General features: G+C 37.0%; 1 protein-coding gene across 29 annotated transcripts in view; it reads left to right on the top strand.

The window, feature by feature from the left end:
- LOC105473959 (thyroid hormone receptor interactor 12) overlaps positions 1 to 15851 on the top strand; it is a 153631-nt gene that overhangs the window by 85003 nt on the left and 52777 nt on the right. For all 29 annotated transcript variants that reach the window (XM_071073497.1, XM_071073500.1, XM_011728219.3 and 26 more), the window contains 3 exons: positions 2658 to 2794; positions 9075 to 9158; positions 10630 to 10725. In XM_071073497.1, coding sequence (XP_070929598.1) covers positions 2658 to 2794; positions 9075 to 9158; positions 10630 to 10725 — 317 coding nt within the window. The remainder of the gene's footprint in view (positions 1 to 2657; positions 2795 to 9074; positions 9159 to 10629; positions 10726 to 15851) is intronic.

The following is a 15851-nucleotide window of genomic DNA, read 5'->3' as shown; positions in this document are numbered from 1 at the left end:
CTCTCACATCTCCAATTCTAGATTCTGTAGATCTCTTTTTCAAAACAACTATCTTTGATGTGATACAGTTAATAGTTCACATAACTTTATTAATTGATTGAGAATCTTAGGCTAAAAGTAGAAATCTTTTTCCTGCAACTTCTTCTGTAAGCTTTTCAGGCTTGGTCAGTTGGTCAGGTGCCATTCCATGGCTAATTATTCAGTAGCTATATATGAGTTCTCTCTCTGTGTATAGTCATGCCACTTTTAATGAGGAGGACACGTTCTGAGATATGTGTCATTAGGTGATTTTGCCATGCAAACATCATGAAGAACACTTAAAACACAAACCTAGATAGTATAGCTTACTACACATCTAGGCCATGTGGTAGCCTGTTGCTCCTAGGCCACAAACCTGTAAAACGTGTTACCTTACAGAATACTGTAGACAAGTGTAACACAATGGCAAGCATTTATGCATCTAAACGTAGAAAAGGTACAGTAAAAATACAGTATTAATAATCTTGCAGGACCACGGTCATACATGTGGTTTGTCCTTGACAGAAACAACATTATGCAGCACACGACTGTAGCTTGTTCCCTCTAGTAAATGCATGCAAACTAGTGATGGGGTGGGGGAATGGTTTTAGTTTACCTTTTCCCACTCAGGTTAGCAGAGGGGTCTTTCCACTTTTGGTTCTTATCTAAGATAACCTATTTTCTCTACTCTTGGCGGTGTTACAGTAGTGACATAAGTAAACAGTAAAACTTGGTGCCTATAAATCATGAAAAAGATAGCCTTGCCACCTTAAATCTTTTCCACCTGGTTTTAAATTTTTTAGATTGTTTAAAATAACCTGGATTTAGTACACCTGTTTGCTTTTGAGGTTGCATAGCAACTTTTCTGAGGATTTCTGAAGAAACTTCTTAATTTTCCAGAGTTTTTTATCCTATTTTGGGCCATATTTTGAATCTTAATTACTCAAGGTTTAGTCTGAGATGCAAACTGAATTTATTGTGTCTGAAAATTAATTTTAAGCCGTATGCGAAGTCAGGTAATCTAGTGTTGTAATTGTCTTGCTTGCCCTGCTGTTCTCTGCAACCACCTCTCCTTCTACTCACGATAGTTAGTGTGTGTGAAATTACCCACTGTAGGGTTTGATCATGCTGTGCACAGGCCGTCTCATCTAGCCACCTGTTTGAAGTGCTCTTCATGGCAAATCTTTTCTGAATTAGTTGAGATTCTGCTTACGTTTAGTGCCTTGGTCACCTACTAAGGGTGTCCTTGTTTCTCTTTAGAGTAGCACTCCTTGAGGGCAGCAACCCTACGTATCCAAAGTGGTCAGTCCAGTGTGCTGGTGGAGATTAGATCTTAAATGAGTGAATTTGAATCCCACTAATTTGTAGCTTTGTAAAATGGGTTGGGAATGAGCTGTTTCCTTGTGAAAGAAAGATTCGTTAAGCAAATTTCTGTGTAGGGAAGCTTTTTCTGTAATGAGAATAAACTCTTCCATTGCTCTCAGGTAAGCAGAGCCTTCATTAGTAGGTCAGTTGTGCCTGCTTCTCTCACTTCACTGTAGTGTGACTTTAATCTAAAACATGTCTTTACTAATAGGCTTCTGCCTTTCTTAAGATAATTTGGGGAGCTTTGTTTAAATGCTATCAAGTTTGAATAATTTGGGGGGAAGTATTTTTGCTTCTCCCCGGTTTGCTTACTGATTTTGCTATTAAAGGAGAAAAAAAGGTTTATCATCAATAAAATGTAATTTTCTTTAGGAGAAATAAGTGGTCATTCTTTTCTCATAATTTATTCTGTGTCTCTGTCCTAAATGAATGTCTTTCCTAAATGTTATCTGTATTTATTAATAATATTAAATCCATAACTTAAAGAATGGAGTTATTCATTATTAGGATGATTATTTTTGTATGATTTAGGTAATCTAGAACATAGGGGCTGGGAATTTTTTTCCCATCTCCTCCTCCCTTCCTCACATTCTCAGTGTTAATCTGCAGTTCTTTTGTATGAATTTTTTTGTGTTGTTTTTGTTGCCCAAGATGGAGTGCAGTGGCATGATCTCGGCTCACTGCAACCTCCGCCTCCCAGGTTGGAGCAATTCTCTTGTCTTGGCCTCCCAAGTAGCTGGGACTACAGGCACACGCCACTACACCCAGCTAATTTTTGCATTTTTAGTAGAGACAGGGTTTCATGATATTGGTCAGGCTGGTCTTGAACTCCTGAGCTCAGGTGATACACCTGTCCGGCCTCCCAAAGTGCTGGGATTACAGGTGTGAGCCACTGCACCCAGCCAGTATTAATACATTAATCCACTGTTTACCCTGGGAATGATGCTGTATTTTAAAGGAATTGAATTTTCTCTGCAGGAAGAGTCACTTTTCTGTTTAGTTGGAAGTGTTTTAAAAATCATTTCTGTTTCTAAGGATGACAACAGCTCCCAGTAACACAAAAGCTTGTATTGTAAATGCAGTATAACTTGGAAGAATTTTAAATATACAAAGTCTTGGTTGTTATACATGGTGATTTTCTGCACTTACTTTTATTTAAAAAGAGGACGAAGAAGAAACTGGCTTTGTGCTCCATGAATTTGAGCTTTGTGTTGTCTATACATTGCTCCTGGTTCACTGGTAATGCTGCCCATGATGACATTTTTCTGTTGTAGTCGGCGAGGCTCTGGCCTGGGCAAAAGAGGAGCAGCTGAAGCTCGTCGACAGGAGAAAATGGCAGACCCTGAAAGCAACCAGGAGGCAGTAAATTCTTCAGCTGCTCGGACGGATGAAGCTCCCCAAGGAGCTGCGGGTAGGTAGATTCGTACTTCTTAGCTTTAAAATGCATTTCTGTCTTTTATAGATTTGATGGGTGGAGGGAGGGATGTATGCTAGGTGTTACTATCATATAAACTTCTTGTTCTGTTTTGTTTTACTTTACCAGTTTGATATTTTGATTAGTTGGAAATGGTTGCCATTTTAAAATTCTCATCCTAATTTGCGCTAATTACGTTCAAAAGGCTTTTAGGAAGAAGTAAACTCTGTTTAAGCTTTTTATATATTGACTAGTGCGTATAACTGCCCATTGATTGAAAGAATTTAAATTCATAGTAAAAATATAAGAATATAGTTTAAATTGCTTCACACACGTATAAATTTTAATTTAGAATTTTTGTAAGCCCTAAAATATGAGTATTCAGTTTGAACCTTAGCTATAAGAACAGTATTTGTATTGTTATGGGCTTCTCATTTTTTTTTTTTTTTTTTTTTTTGAGACGGAGTCTCACTCTGTCGCCCAGGCTGGAGTGCAGTGGCCAGATCTCAGCTCACCACAAGCTCCGCCTCCCGAGTAGCTGGGACTACAGGCACCAGCCACCTCGCCCGACTAGTTTTTTGTGTTTTTTAGTAGAGATGGGGTTTCACCGTGTTAGCCAGGATGGTCTCGATCTCCTGACCTCGTGATCCACCCGTCTCGGCCTCCCAAAGTGCTGGGATTACAGGCTTGAGCCACTGCGCCCAGCCGGGCTTCTCATTTTTATTCTTGATATATTAGAAGCACAAAAATTAAGACTTTTCTCTCAGCTTTAAATATGTACCCATTACCTATACCAAAACAAGGCTAATACTTCAACTATTAATTCTGGCTGATGGATATCAAAATACAGTTTGTATTGACATTTCTCAGTGACGTGAACAACAGATAAAGAATGTTAAAATCAATCACTATAGGCTTATATGTATGAGCCTTATATCAGATGATACACACAGGTTTAGATGTGGACATATACTTCCTTTTGAACAAAGATATTTCAGATACTATTGTTTACTATTAGTATACATTGTCATTTTCTTTAATGTCTGTAGTTGATCATGCCATAGTTTGCCAGGAAGGTTGTGGTTTACCCACTACTGATGTCTTCTTGTTCTATCTAGCTTAGCATTTTTTTAACCACTACACTTTCTTAGTTTTATATGATAAATTATGTGGTGGGAGAGGAGTTTTTTCCCATATTTGTTTTCCTAGTTTTTCTGAAGGTTTAAATGGTAGATATTTGGAAAGTCCATTTCATTGCAACTCATTAAAACTGGTTGTGACTCACAGTCTATCCCAGTATTGTATGCTCCTTCCCAGTTTTTAATGTTTATTCAAAGCCTGAATGTGGAAATGGAGTAATTCCCAAATGGGTAACAGAAAAGGAGCTGCAGGCTATTAATGTAGACTTACTACAGTAATTATTATAACTAATATTTATACAGTGTATACCACATTGCAGTCCAGCCATAGTATTAAGTACTTTACATATATTCTCTTTCAATATTCCAAACAGCCTCCTGAGGTATGAGTGCTCTTATTACCATTTTATAAGTGAGGAAAAACGGAGACAGACATTGCTTATGCTTGCTCAGGGTTACAAGCTGTGATGTGTGACTTCCCAAAGCCAGGCATATTTGTAACATCGTTGTTGTCTAATACAGTTGCAAAAGTTTATATAATTTATACAAATATATAATTGAAGGCTGGAATGGGAATGGGCTGTAAAATTTTGTTCCCCTATTTATTTACCTAAGAGAATAAAAGCATACAGGAATCAGGCTCATCCAACTGCCTTTCTAAGCACTTTGAGGCATTCCGTTGTCATTTATGTTTGAAATTACAGTGTGATACAAGTGTTTCCCAAACTGTGCATTGTAACTGGTGATAAAAAAATACATCTGGCATGTGCACTTGTGTTAGAGGGCTGACTTCATTACATTCTGGAGGATAGATCTCTTATGAATTATAGGAATTTCTCTGCTGATTCTTGAAAGTATTTATGGGGAAATAAGCTAATTATTTAGCAGCTTTACGTTAAGTTCTTCATGGTAATGTGCTTTAGCTTCTGCATGTGTAAAATGGGAATGTAAAAGAAAATACAAACCTAAATTAGTATGGTGTATAGGTTCGTGGACTTAGGGCTCCTTTTGACAAGTAAACGTTTTCAGATAGTACTTGTATAGTAGATATAAGACTCCGTTGAAAACATTTATTTGGAAATAATGTTGTTGTTATTTTAAAAAGCCCAACCACATTAGCTCTTCATGTAAGAAATGCTAGCCTTTGAAGTTGAAAGTTAAGTGTTTGCCACACTTTCGCAAGAGTCAGAGGCAGACTCCTGTGCATTCTTTTTTTTTTTTTTTTTTTTCCTTTCTTTTTTTGAGGATAAGTTTCTCTCTGTTGCCCAGGCTGGAGTGCAGCATTGCAATCTCAGCTCACTGCAGTCTCTGCCTCCTGGATCTGAGTGATTCTCTTGCCTCAGCCTCCTAAGTAGTTGGGACTACAGGCGCCCACCACCACGCCTGGCTAATTTTTGTATTTTTAGTACAGAAGGGGTTTCACCATGTTGGCCAGGCTGCGCTCCAACTCCTGACCTCAAGTGATCTGCCCACCTTGACCTCCCAAAGTGCTGGGATTACAGGCGTGAGTCTCCACACCTGGTCTCCTGTGCATTCTTAGTTTTGGACATAATCTGTATAGACCTTTATAGTGTTGATAAAGTCTTGCAAATGCTAGGGGTACTAAAGTAAGGAATGAAGTATTTTTCTTTATTCTTGTAAAATAATGTCACTCCATTTTGCATTGGGTAACTTTATAGTTTCAGAAGAAATGATCAGGGTTAGATCACATAAAGAAGTATTCTAATTTTGTTAACTTTGCATCTGTTGGTTAAAGTATAAAAACTTGTCACTCCATAATAGAATGTTTGTATTCTGATTTAGACAATATCGTTCTCCATTGTTTTCACTTATGTGTATTGTAAACTGTCTTACACGGTACTGTGAAGATATTTTAAGACTAAACAGGAGAAATATCTGTTGAAAATCTGGCATTGGATTTTATCTACTGATAGTTATATTTGTATATTTGACTCTGGGAACAAATCTGGCCTATGCCCAAGTAGGTTTGAAGCCTTGACTAAGGAACTGTAGCCAACTCCTGTTGATTAATTACATTTTCATATCTGCATGACTTTACAGAACAGCCATCTCTATACTCCTAATTAAATTAGCCAGTGGCTTGGCTGGCTTAGGTTTTCTAATTTTGTAAAACATACAAAACTAGTGTTTTTTTTTTTTTTTTGTAAAACCAAACTCATTTTGTAAAACATACAAAAATAGTTTTTATATATGTTTTACAAAATTAGAAAACTCGTAACTCCTATCTGAACTCCCACTTTAGATAACCTAAACTACTTCATAAAAGGGAACAAAAGCTTAATACTTGCTATCAGAGGTCTGGCAAAAGAATTCTTTTCTTCACAGTTAGTTTCCAATTTCTGTCAAAACCAGCACCCTACCCTCTACTGATAATCAGACTTTTGACAGTAGCTCACACCTCTCACCCCAACACTCGGAGGCCGAGGCAGGTGGATCACTTGAGTTCAGGAGTTTGAGATTAGCCTGGGCAACGTGGTGAAACCCTGTCTCTACAACAAAATACAAAACTGAGCTAGGCTTGGTGGCATGTGCCTGTGATACCAGCTCCTCAGGAGGCGAAGGTGGAAGGATCACTTGAGCCCTGGAGACGGAAGTTGCAGTGAGCTGTAAATTGCACCACTGCACTTCAGCTTGGTCAAGAGAGCAAGACCCTGTCTCAAAAAATAAAAATAAAAAAGGTTCTGTGGCTCCCCAAAGGTTGGGACTCTGCTATAATAGAACCTTAGCATCTCTTTTAATTATGTTCTTCTGTAGGTTTTGTGTTTTGATTAATTGATGTCTTTGTGGCAGTGAAGTTTTGAGATATTCATTATGAAAGTGGTTAGAATAAAATGTTTAAGAAGTAATGTAAGGTAGAAACCTTTAATGGTTGTAGGTCTGGAGAACATTTTAAAGTAAAATCAAGTAGATTCTCTGATCAGTAAACTTAAAAACCCAGCAGTACTCTAACAGGTTAGATTTTTGTGTGTGCGTTTTTTAATGTATGGGCTCCAGAGTGTGGTTTAAAAATACCAACTATTTCATTTGTAAAAACTTGGTGTTTGCTTCCCACATAGATAGAATAGTCTTAAGATAAGTTTAAGAGCCCTTTCAGTTATAATTGTACCTGGTAACAGTATTTGTTAACAGCATTTCTGTATAATGTGAAGAAGCAACTTTATTTGAATTAAAAATCACTGCTAAAGAATATGTTTGAGTCATATAGTTTCTAAGGGTAGAACCTGTGAAGTCAGGCTTCCTAAGTTCAGATCTCCGATCCATAACTAGCTATCTGACATTGGCCAAGTATGCTCAGAGTCACAAAACCTTGGTTTCCTTATGTGCATGATGATTATAATACCTTTTGTACAGTTAGGAGGAAACTTAGACAATGCCTATGTATAGTAAGTGTTTCATAAATGCTGCGTACCTGTAAGTAGCATTATAGTGTGTGTGTAGTTACTGGTTAATTTCCTTTTTCTTTACCAGAAGTGTGGATTTTGCTTAACCTTTATACAACTTCAGTGTTTCTGGTTAATCTGTCTCTCTATGGCTCTAAACCTTTGGGAGTGGTGGGGGAGTTTCCAACATTTTTGTAAAAGGCCAGATAGTAAATGTTTGATGCTTTATGTAGTCTCTGTTGCAAGTACTCAGTTCTGTAATTACAGCGTGAAAGCAGCCACAGACCTGTAAATCAATGAGTACAGCTATGTTCTAATAAAACTTTTATTTACCAAACCATGTGGTGGACTGGATTCGGCCTTTGGGCCATAATTTGCTGACCCTGTTCTAAACCATAAGTTTTTCTAAGAATTTTTTTTTAATCCCATTAATGAAGTTACATAGAAAATACTTAATGGTATGTGAAGAGAATGGTAATATGAAAATACAGTCGGTGGCTGGTATTTTGGCATCTTTTTCTTCAGACAAGCTCTTTAAATTCACATATGTTATTCACACATGCCTCTTTAACAATTATGACAAAAATATTCTTCCTGGCTTGCATTCTGTCACAATCTGTTCAGTATATAGGGCTTAAGGTATTGTGGAAGAGCTTATGTAGATCAATCATCTGGGTTAAAAAAAGAAAAAGACCCAGAAAACAAACAAAAAGAACCCCCTTTGACCTCAGCAGACACCTAGAGGCACAATTAACTGCTAGTTTTGTAGGACTATGGTTTTACTTCCTGTTCAGATTCATAATAGACTCTGTCTCCATTAGCTCAGACTGGTTTTTTGTCATTGTTGGTCAGGTTAGCATTTCGATTCATAGTATCCTGAGTTTTAACTCTTCATTTTACACTAGTTTTGACACTTTATTGCCCTGTCTTTCATACTTTTTGTTTTTAGATAGAGTCTGGCCCTGCCGCTTAGGCTGGAGTGCGGTGGCATGATCATGGCACACTGCGGCCCCTACCTCCTGGGCCCAAGCAGTGCTCTCAACTCAGGCATGCCCAACTCAGTAGCTGGGACTACAAGTTGCACTATGTTACCCAGGCTGGCCTTGAACCCCTGAGCTTAAATGATCCTTCTGCCTTGACCCGCAAAGTGTTGGTATTACAGGCGTGAGCCACCATATCCAGCCTCCTTCATACTTCATAGCAGTCATCTGTTAGTTGTAATATCTTTTTGCACTCTTGAAGTTAATGAAAACAGATAAATGATTGTATCAAGACTGTAGTCCGGGAATGAAGCAGACTTAGAAGGCAGACATCTACATACAACATTTCCCCCAAATGTCAATTTTGCCTTTTTATTATTTTTGTTACTAATTGGCCATCTGTTAAATAATCACAATTGTTTTAGCACTATGTTCTTTATTGACTTTCAGAGAGGGATTCAGGACATCTTAATTAAAGAACAGTTTCAAAGGCACAATAAATTTGTCTAAAGCCATGTATAAATGAAAAACAAGCATAAAAATACAACCTTTTTAATACTAAAATAGTTGAGTTCTCCTTTCGTTGCTGAAAGCTACAGGATAAAGTCTAGAAGAACAGCTGAGTATACTGTGGCTAGACAAGTTTAATTGCCTTTATTCATTGTAGTCCACAAAACTTTGGTTTTTCTAAGATAAGCCAGACATAATGTGTTTAAGTGCTCCTCTCCTAACCCTCATCTTTCCCCTCCACCCCAAGCCTCTAGTTCTGTTGCAGGGGCTGTTGGCATGACCACCTCTGGGGAGAGTGAATCAGATGATTCCGAGATGGGACGTTTGCAAGGTAAAAACAGTTATTGAGCCTACAAGAAACCATTACCATGAGCTACCTGTTAATACCATACTTTATTGAAATTAATTTAAATTCATTTGACCATAATCTAGCAGTACCTGTACCTCCAAGAAAAAAAACAAAAAAACTTCTTAGTAGCAATTTCATGATTTGGAATTAGAAGATGAGCTATCTGCCTCTAGGTGTTTACTGTTTAACTAGATAAAGCCTTACATATTTATTTTTGTTTAAATGTTTTTTTCTTTATTGTGGTTGCATGTATAGCTGGTTTCAGTAATAAATAAGTTAAAAATCTTGAAAAACGGGTACCTTAATATATTTTCGTCTGGAGTCCAGTAGCATTATGAATGCATTTAACCCACTTAGGCCTAGTGTTCCATTATTGGAACACTAAGGATGTGGGAGTTATTGATATCCTACTGCTCAAGGCCGTTGCCAAGGTCTGACTTTTCACTCATGCAAAAATTTAAAAAATTGCAACCTGCAGCATAAATGGGTTTTAATAAGGTGTTTGCCATGGTTTTTTATCTTCTTGATCCTGTTTCAAAAGGAATGTATTGTGTATATACAAATTGTAGTTTTTTTAAATGTTAACAAATGCTTTTACAAAAGCAGCCTAATATTATGTATGGATGGGTATATATTTTTATCTCAATTGATTTATAACAGATCTCAGTGTGAGGCTTACAATAAAAGTATTATTTATAAATCATTTTTGATTGCTTTTAAGTTCCTGAGGGAACATACAAGTATCTCTAGGACTTGGACTCTCAGGAACACAGAGTTTTTGTTTGATTGTTTTGAGACCGGGTCTTACTTTGCACTCCAGGCTAGAGTGCAATGGCACGATCTCAGCTCACTGCGAACTCCGCCTCCCGCGTTCAAACCATTCTCCTGCTTCAGTCTCCTGAGTAGCTGGGATTACAGGTCCCCGCCACTGCGCCTGGCTAATTTTTGTATTTTTAGTAGAGACGGGCTTTCATCATGTTGGCCAGGCTGGTCTTGAACTCCTGACCTCAGGTGATCCATCTCGGCCTCCCAGAGTGCTGGGATTACAGGTTTGAGACACTATGCCTGGCCTATTTTGTTTTGTTTTCACATTTTGGAACTAATAAAAATCATATACTGTTTTCATATGGTTTTATAGGATTTGATGACCAACAACTGATTGGGAAATAATGTCATACAGAAAACAGAGCAAGGGTGCTTAACATATTAGCTCTTCAAAATAATCAAAATACTTACCTTAGGTTTTTCTTGAAATATTTTACACATTCCTGTTGGCACTGATTTAATATATTAGGGTGGTCTTGAAAGTTTGCAGCTTCTCTTAATAGTTCAGAAAGCAAAGTAACATTGACTGAATCAGTTAAGTGAGATGAATCAGTTACTTGAAATTTTCAGATAGATCAGTTGCATGAAGTCATCTTAGTTGTTCACTCTGCCCTTCTTTTCTCTCTAGCTTTGTTAGAGGCAAGGGGTCTTCCCCCTCACCTGTTTGGTCCTCTTGGTCCTCGGATGTCACAGCTTTTCCATAGAACAATTGGAAGCGGAGCTAGTAAGTAAAAATGTTCCTTCCCTGAAACCTCTCAATAATTAGCCAACTGCTGTTTTTACTTGTAACCTATTGATCGAAGTATTAAGAAGTTTTTCATCATCTTTAACCCATTTTTAAAAAGAAGGCTTGTGCACATTCACACCTTAAGTACAATTTTCATTGCAGTATTACCCAGATTTTATAGCGAGATTGATTCTGTTTGTTTGAACAAAATAAGAATAAAGAATCTCAAACAATTGCATTGGTAATTATGGCACCTGATGGCATGTTTTGCATAGATTTGAATCTTGAGTTTGTCATAATGATGTATTTGTCAAGGTGAGAGGATAAAACATTAAACAGTTTGCTAGCTGATTTTTTTATAGCTTTAAATATTTAGACATAAGGTTCTCATGTGTACTTTTTTAAAAAGTTTTTTTTTTTTGAGACGGAATCTTGCTCTGTCATCCAGGCTGGAGTGCAGTGGCGCGATCTCAGCTTACTGCAACTTCCACCCCTCGGGTCCAAACAATCCTCCCGCCTCAGCCTCCTGAGTAGCTGGGATTACAGGTGTGTACCACCAAGCCCGGCTAATTTTTGTATTTTTAGTAGAGATGGGGTTTCACTGTGTTGGATGGCTGATCTCGAACTCCTGACCTCAGGGAATCCACCCACCTTGGCCTCCCAAAGTGCTGAGATTACAGGCATGAGCCACTGTGCCTGGCCTGTTTCCTTGAATTGGGATCAAAATACGATTTATACATTGCAATCAGGTAGTTTCTTAAGATTTTTGTTTGTTTTTTTAAGAGAAATTTGATTTTATTTATCACTGGGGAGAAGCCTGGAAAGGGGGAAAAAAAAAAAAAACTGTTGCAGGGGGTCCCTAAGGGTATTGATTTTGAGATATCTGAAACCTGTATTTAACATCAACCTTTACACATGAACTTAATGTAAACCGTAAACTAGAGCCAGAGTCAAAAACAATGCCACACTTTTGTGCCCATGGCCCAGCTTCAACGGTGCCTACTTCATATCTAATCTTTATCTGTAGCCTCATTTCACATCCTTCTTCCCATATTAGTTTGAAATGAATCCCAGGCATTATATACAGTCATGTGCTGCATAATGATGTTTCATTCAACAACAGATCGCACACGCTACATCAGTCCCACAAGGTTATAATGGAGTTGAAAAATTCCCATCATCTATCTAATATACAGTACACATTTTTAAACCATACTTTGATCATTTAAAGCCAGAGGTGTCCAGTCTTTTTGCTTCCCTGGGTCACATTGGAAGAAGAATTGTCTTGGGCCACACATAAAATGTAGTAACACTAATTATAATAACACTAATAATAGCTGATGAGCTTTAAAAAAGTCGCAAAAAAATCTTATAATATTTTAAGAAACTTTACGAATTTTTGTTGGGCTGCATTCAAAGCCATCCTGGGCCACGCATTGAACAAGCTTGGTTTAGAATGTACTCCTTCTACATACTAAAGAAAAACATTAACTGTAAACCTTAGTAGTAGGTATTCCAGAAGAAAGCATTGTTGCCATAGGAGATGACAGCTTCATGCCTATCATCGCCCCTGAAGACCTCCAGTGGGACATAAGATGTGGAGGTAGAACATAATGATATTGATGATCTTCACCCTGTGCAGGCCTAGGTTAATGGTCATGTTTGTGTCTAAATGTTTTAAAAAACTGTTTAATAACTAAAGAAAAATGAATTTTCAAAATAGGAAAAAGCTTATATGGATATAAAGAAAGAAAATGTTTTTATACAGCTGTACATTGTGTTTGTGTTTTAAGCTAGTTAATACTACAAAATAGTCAAAGTTAAAAAAAGTTTATGAAAGTAAAAAGTTACAGGAAGCTTAATTGCTTTTTTCTTTCTTTTTTTTTTTTTGAGACGGAGTGTTGCTCTGTCGCCTAGGCTGGAGTGCAGTGGTGCAGTCTCAGCTCACTGTTACCGCCTCCTCCCAGGTTCAAGCAATTCTCCTGCCTCAGCCTCCCGAGTAGCTGGGACTACAGGCACCCACCACCATGCCTGGCTAATTTTTTGTATTTTTGGTAGAGACGGGGTTTCACTCTGTTAGCCAGGATGTTCTCGATCTCCTGGTCTTGTGATCTGCCCACCTCAGCATCCCAAAGTGCTCGGATTACAGGCGTGAGCCACAGTGCCTGACTGGTTAATTTCTTTAAGATATTTCTTATAAATTTAGTATACATATATATTCAGTTTATAGAATTTATAGTAGTGTATAATCTAGGCTTTCACATTCACTCACCACCCACTCGCCCAGAGAAACTTCCATTCCTGGTAAGCTCCATTCATGGTTAAATGCCCTATACAGAAGTACCATTTTTTAATCTTTTATATCATATTTTTATTGTACCTCTTCTATGTGTAGATATAGTAACATATACAAATACTCATTACAACTGCCTATAGTATTCAGTAAAGTAACATGTCGTACAGGTTTCTAGCCTAGGAGCAAGGGGCTAAACTCTGTACCATCTTGGTTTAAGTATACTCTATGATGTTTGCACGACAAAATAGGCTAACAACGCATTTCTCAGAACATATCCCATTTGTTAAGTGACACCTAATTTTAATCTATAAACATTTCATCATGTGGTTCAAGATAATGCTCCTCAAAACACACAGTCACATTATCACATTTAAAAAATAAACCAGCAATTTCTTAATAATAGATAGCCAATAGATGTCGAAGTTTCATTGTCTCAATATCATAAGTGTATTTCTTGCAAACTGGTTGTTGGATCTAGAGACCTCTTCACATTGAGTTTAGAGCCTTTATCATCTTTTCTTGGTAAACAAAGCCTATTGAAAAGTCATAGTGTGTTCTTAGAAAGTACATAGTGTCTGTCTTTTAACAAGCTGTTGAAACTAAGTACCTATGTAATAGGGGTTACAAAATAGTAGTATTTTAGACCTAATAATCTCTCTTCATTTATGAGAAGTAAAGAAAGTATTAATAATTTAGTAGAAATACATAAAGGATATCTTCTTCTCACCTTCTGTTTGATTGCCCAGGACAATAGTTGATACAGGAAAAATTATTTTTCACTCTTTACTGGTTAATAAAAGGAGTGATTTTTATATCCTCCAAAGGTACCATTGTTGTATTTTTGTTTTGCTTTTTAACATGTTTGTTTTTAAGTGTGATTGTAAGCAGTGGGTTGAGATGTGTATTAGACATTTCAGTGATTTTCATTGATACTTGAATTGTCCCAGCATTGGATGATGGGATCTTTTTGAGTTTGGCTTCTGAATCTTTCGGCCATAACCTTAGTAATTTTTGATAGCCTTCTTATTTTCTGGTATGATAAGATGTGCCAAACTCAGTTGACTTATTTTTTCTTCCTGCTATGGTATGGCTGTGTACCCACCCAAATCTCATCTTGGATTGCAATCCCTACAGTCCCCACTGGGATGGACCCAGTGGGAAGTAGTTGAATCATGGGGGTGATTTCTCCCATGCTATTCTCCTCCTAGTGAGTTCTCACTAGATCTGATGGTTTTATAAGGATTTGGCATTTCCCCTGTTGGCACTTATTCTTTCTTCTGCTGCCCTATGAGGAAGTACCTTCCACTGATTGTAAGTTTCTTCCCCAGCCACGCCAAACTGTGAGTCAATTAAACCTATTTTCTTTATAAGTTACCCAGTCTTGGATATTTCTTCGTAGACGTGTGAGAATGGACTGATACACTCCCCATACCTGAAATTGTTCATTTCCCCATAGAGTGTTGGTTTATTTTGTATTTAGAGACCGCAGTCTGCCATATTCATTTCTTCTGGGTTGACCATTATTTCTAGACTCTTTTAAAAGTTGGTATGATACCACCAATTCATGTTTAGGTCTACAGAGTTTTTATTTGACTTCATTCATGTTATATCTCCTTTCTCCAATGCTGAGTGTCCTAATTCCCAATAATTATAACATAGTGACTCATTTACTTTATCCACAGTACAAGATTTCAAGTTGCTACTGAAAGTATTATTATTAAAAAAGTCAAAAAGATTATTTTACAGTTCTTTCTGTTCCTGGGATATTTTTTACTTTGTGTTAAAATTAGTGTGTTTTAAAGTCATTTGAAATAATCCATCTCTTTCTTTATGCCAGCAGGTTGGATTGGTTCATTTACTTCATTTTGCTTCTGATTTTTAGGGACTGCTTTTTAAAATGTGTATTTTGCTTTTATAATTATATAATATTTACACAGTTGTAAAAGTCAAATCTACAAACAAGATATATTTAGAAAAATCTTATCTTCTTTTGCTTTCCATTTCCCCTGCTTCTTCCTCTCACATAAATAATCTTTTAAATTTTAGGCTTGTCCTTCTGTTATTTACTTTAAAAAATCCATAAATACCTATATTGTCCATGGGACTTCCTTTCTCAGTTAAGAGTAGCAAACTTTATACACTTTACTTTGCTTTTGATACTGTATTTTGGTGTTCACTCTTCACAGCTGCCACATGCGTGTTGCATGTTCAACTGATACGCCTTTGTAAAGCTGCCATGTTACTCCATTGTGTGGGTATACATAGTTTATTTATATAGTCCCCTGTTGCACATTTGAGTTATTTTCAGTTTTTTTTCTATTGGCTAGCCTTCAGTGAAATGTAGCTTTCCTATTTTTTTCAAGCATTATCTTTTGGATAGATTTATAGAAGGAGGATTGCTGCTTAAATGAGTGTAAATGAATACGATGTTTTGGTAGGTGTTGCAAACTCCTCCAATTTGGGATTGTACCATTTTGCATTTCCACCAGTCGTGGGTATGACTGCAGTGTGGTATCAAGCTTTTGATTTTTTACCAAAATTCATTGTTTCTAACTTTTTTTTTAGTTATATATCTTCGTATATTTATTTTAGTGGTACCCTAGGGAGTATAATGCAAATTCACTCGTTTGTTATAGCATACCTTAAATTAATACTTTATCAATCTCAAACAGTACAAGATTTTCTTCTGTCTTAGCAAAACTTCTTACTCTCCCCTCTATCAGTTTTTTTTGTTTGTTTTGTTTTTGTTTTTTTTGAGACAGAGTCTCACTCTTGTCATCCAGGCTGGAGTGCAGTGACGTGATCTTGGCTCACTGCAAACAAGTGA

Source organism: Macaca nemestrina, chromosome 11, assembly GCF_043159975.1.
Source record: "Macaca nemestrina isolate mMacNem1 chromosome 11, mMacNem.hap1, whole genome shotgun sequence".
Classification (NCBI taxonomy): domain Eukaryota; kingdom Metazoa; phylum Chordata; class Mammalia; order Primates; family Cercopithecidae; genus Macaca; species Macaca nemestrina.
Note: the sequence above shows the minus strand (reverse complement) of the source record. Positions and strands in the feature narration are given on the sequence as shown.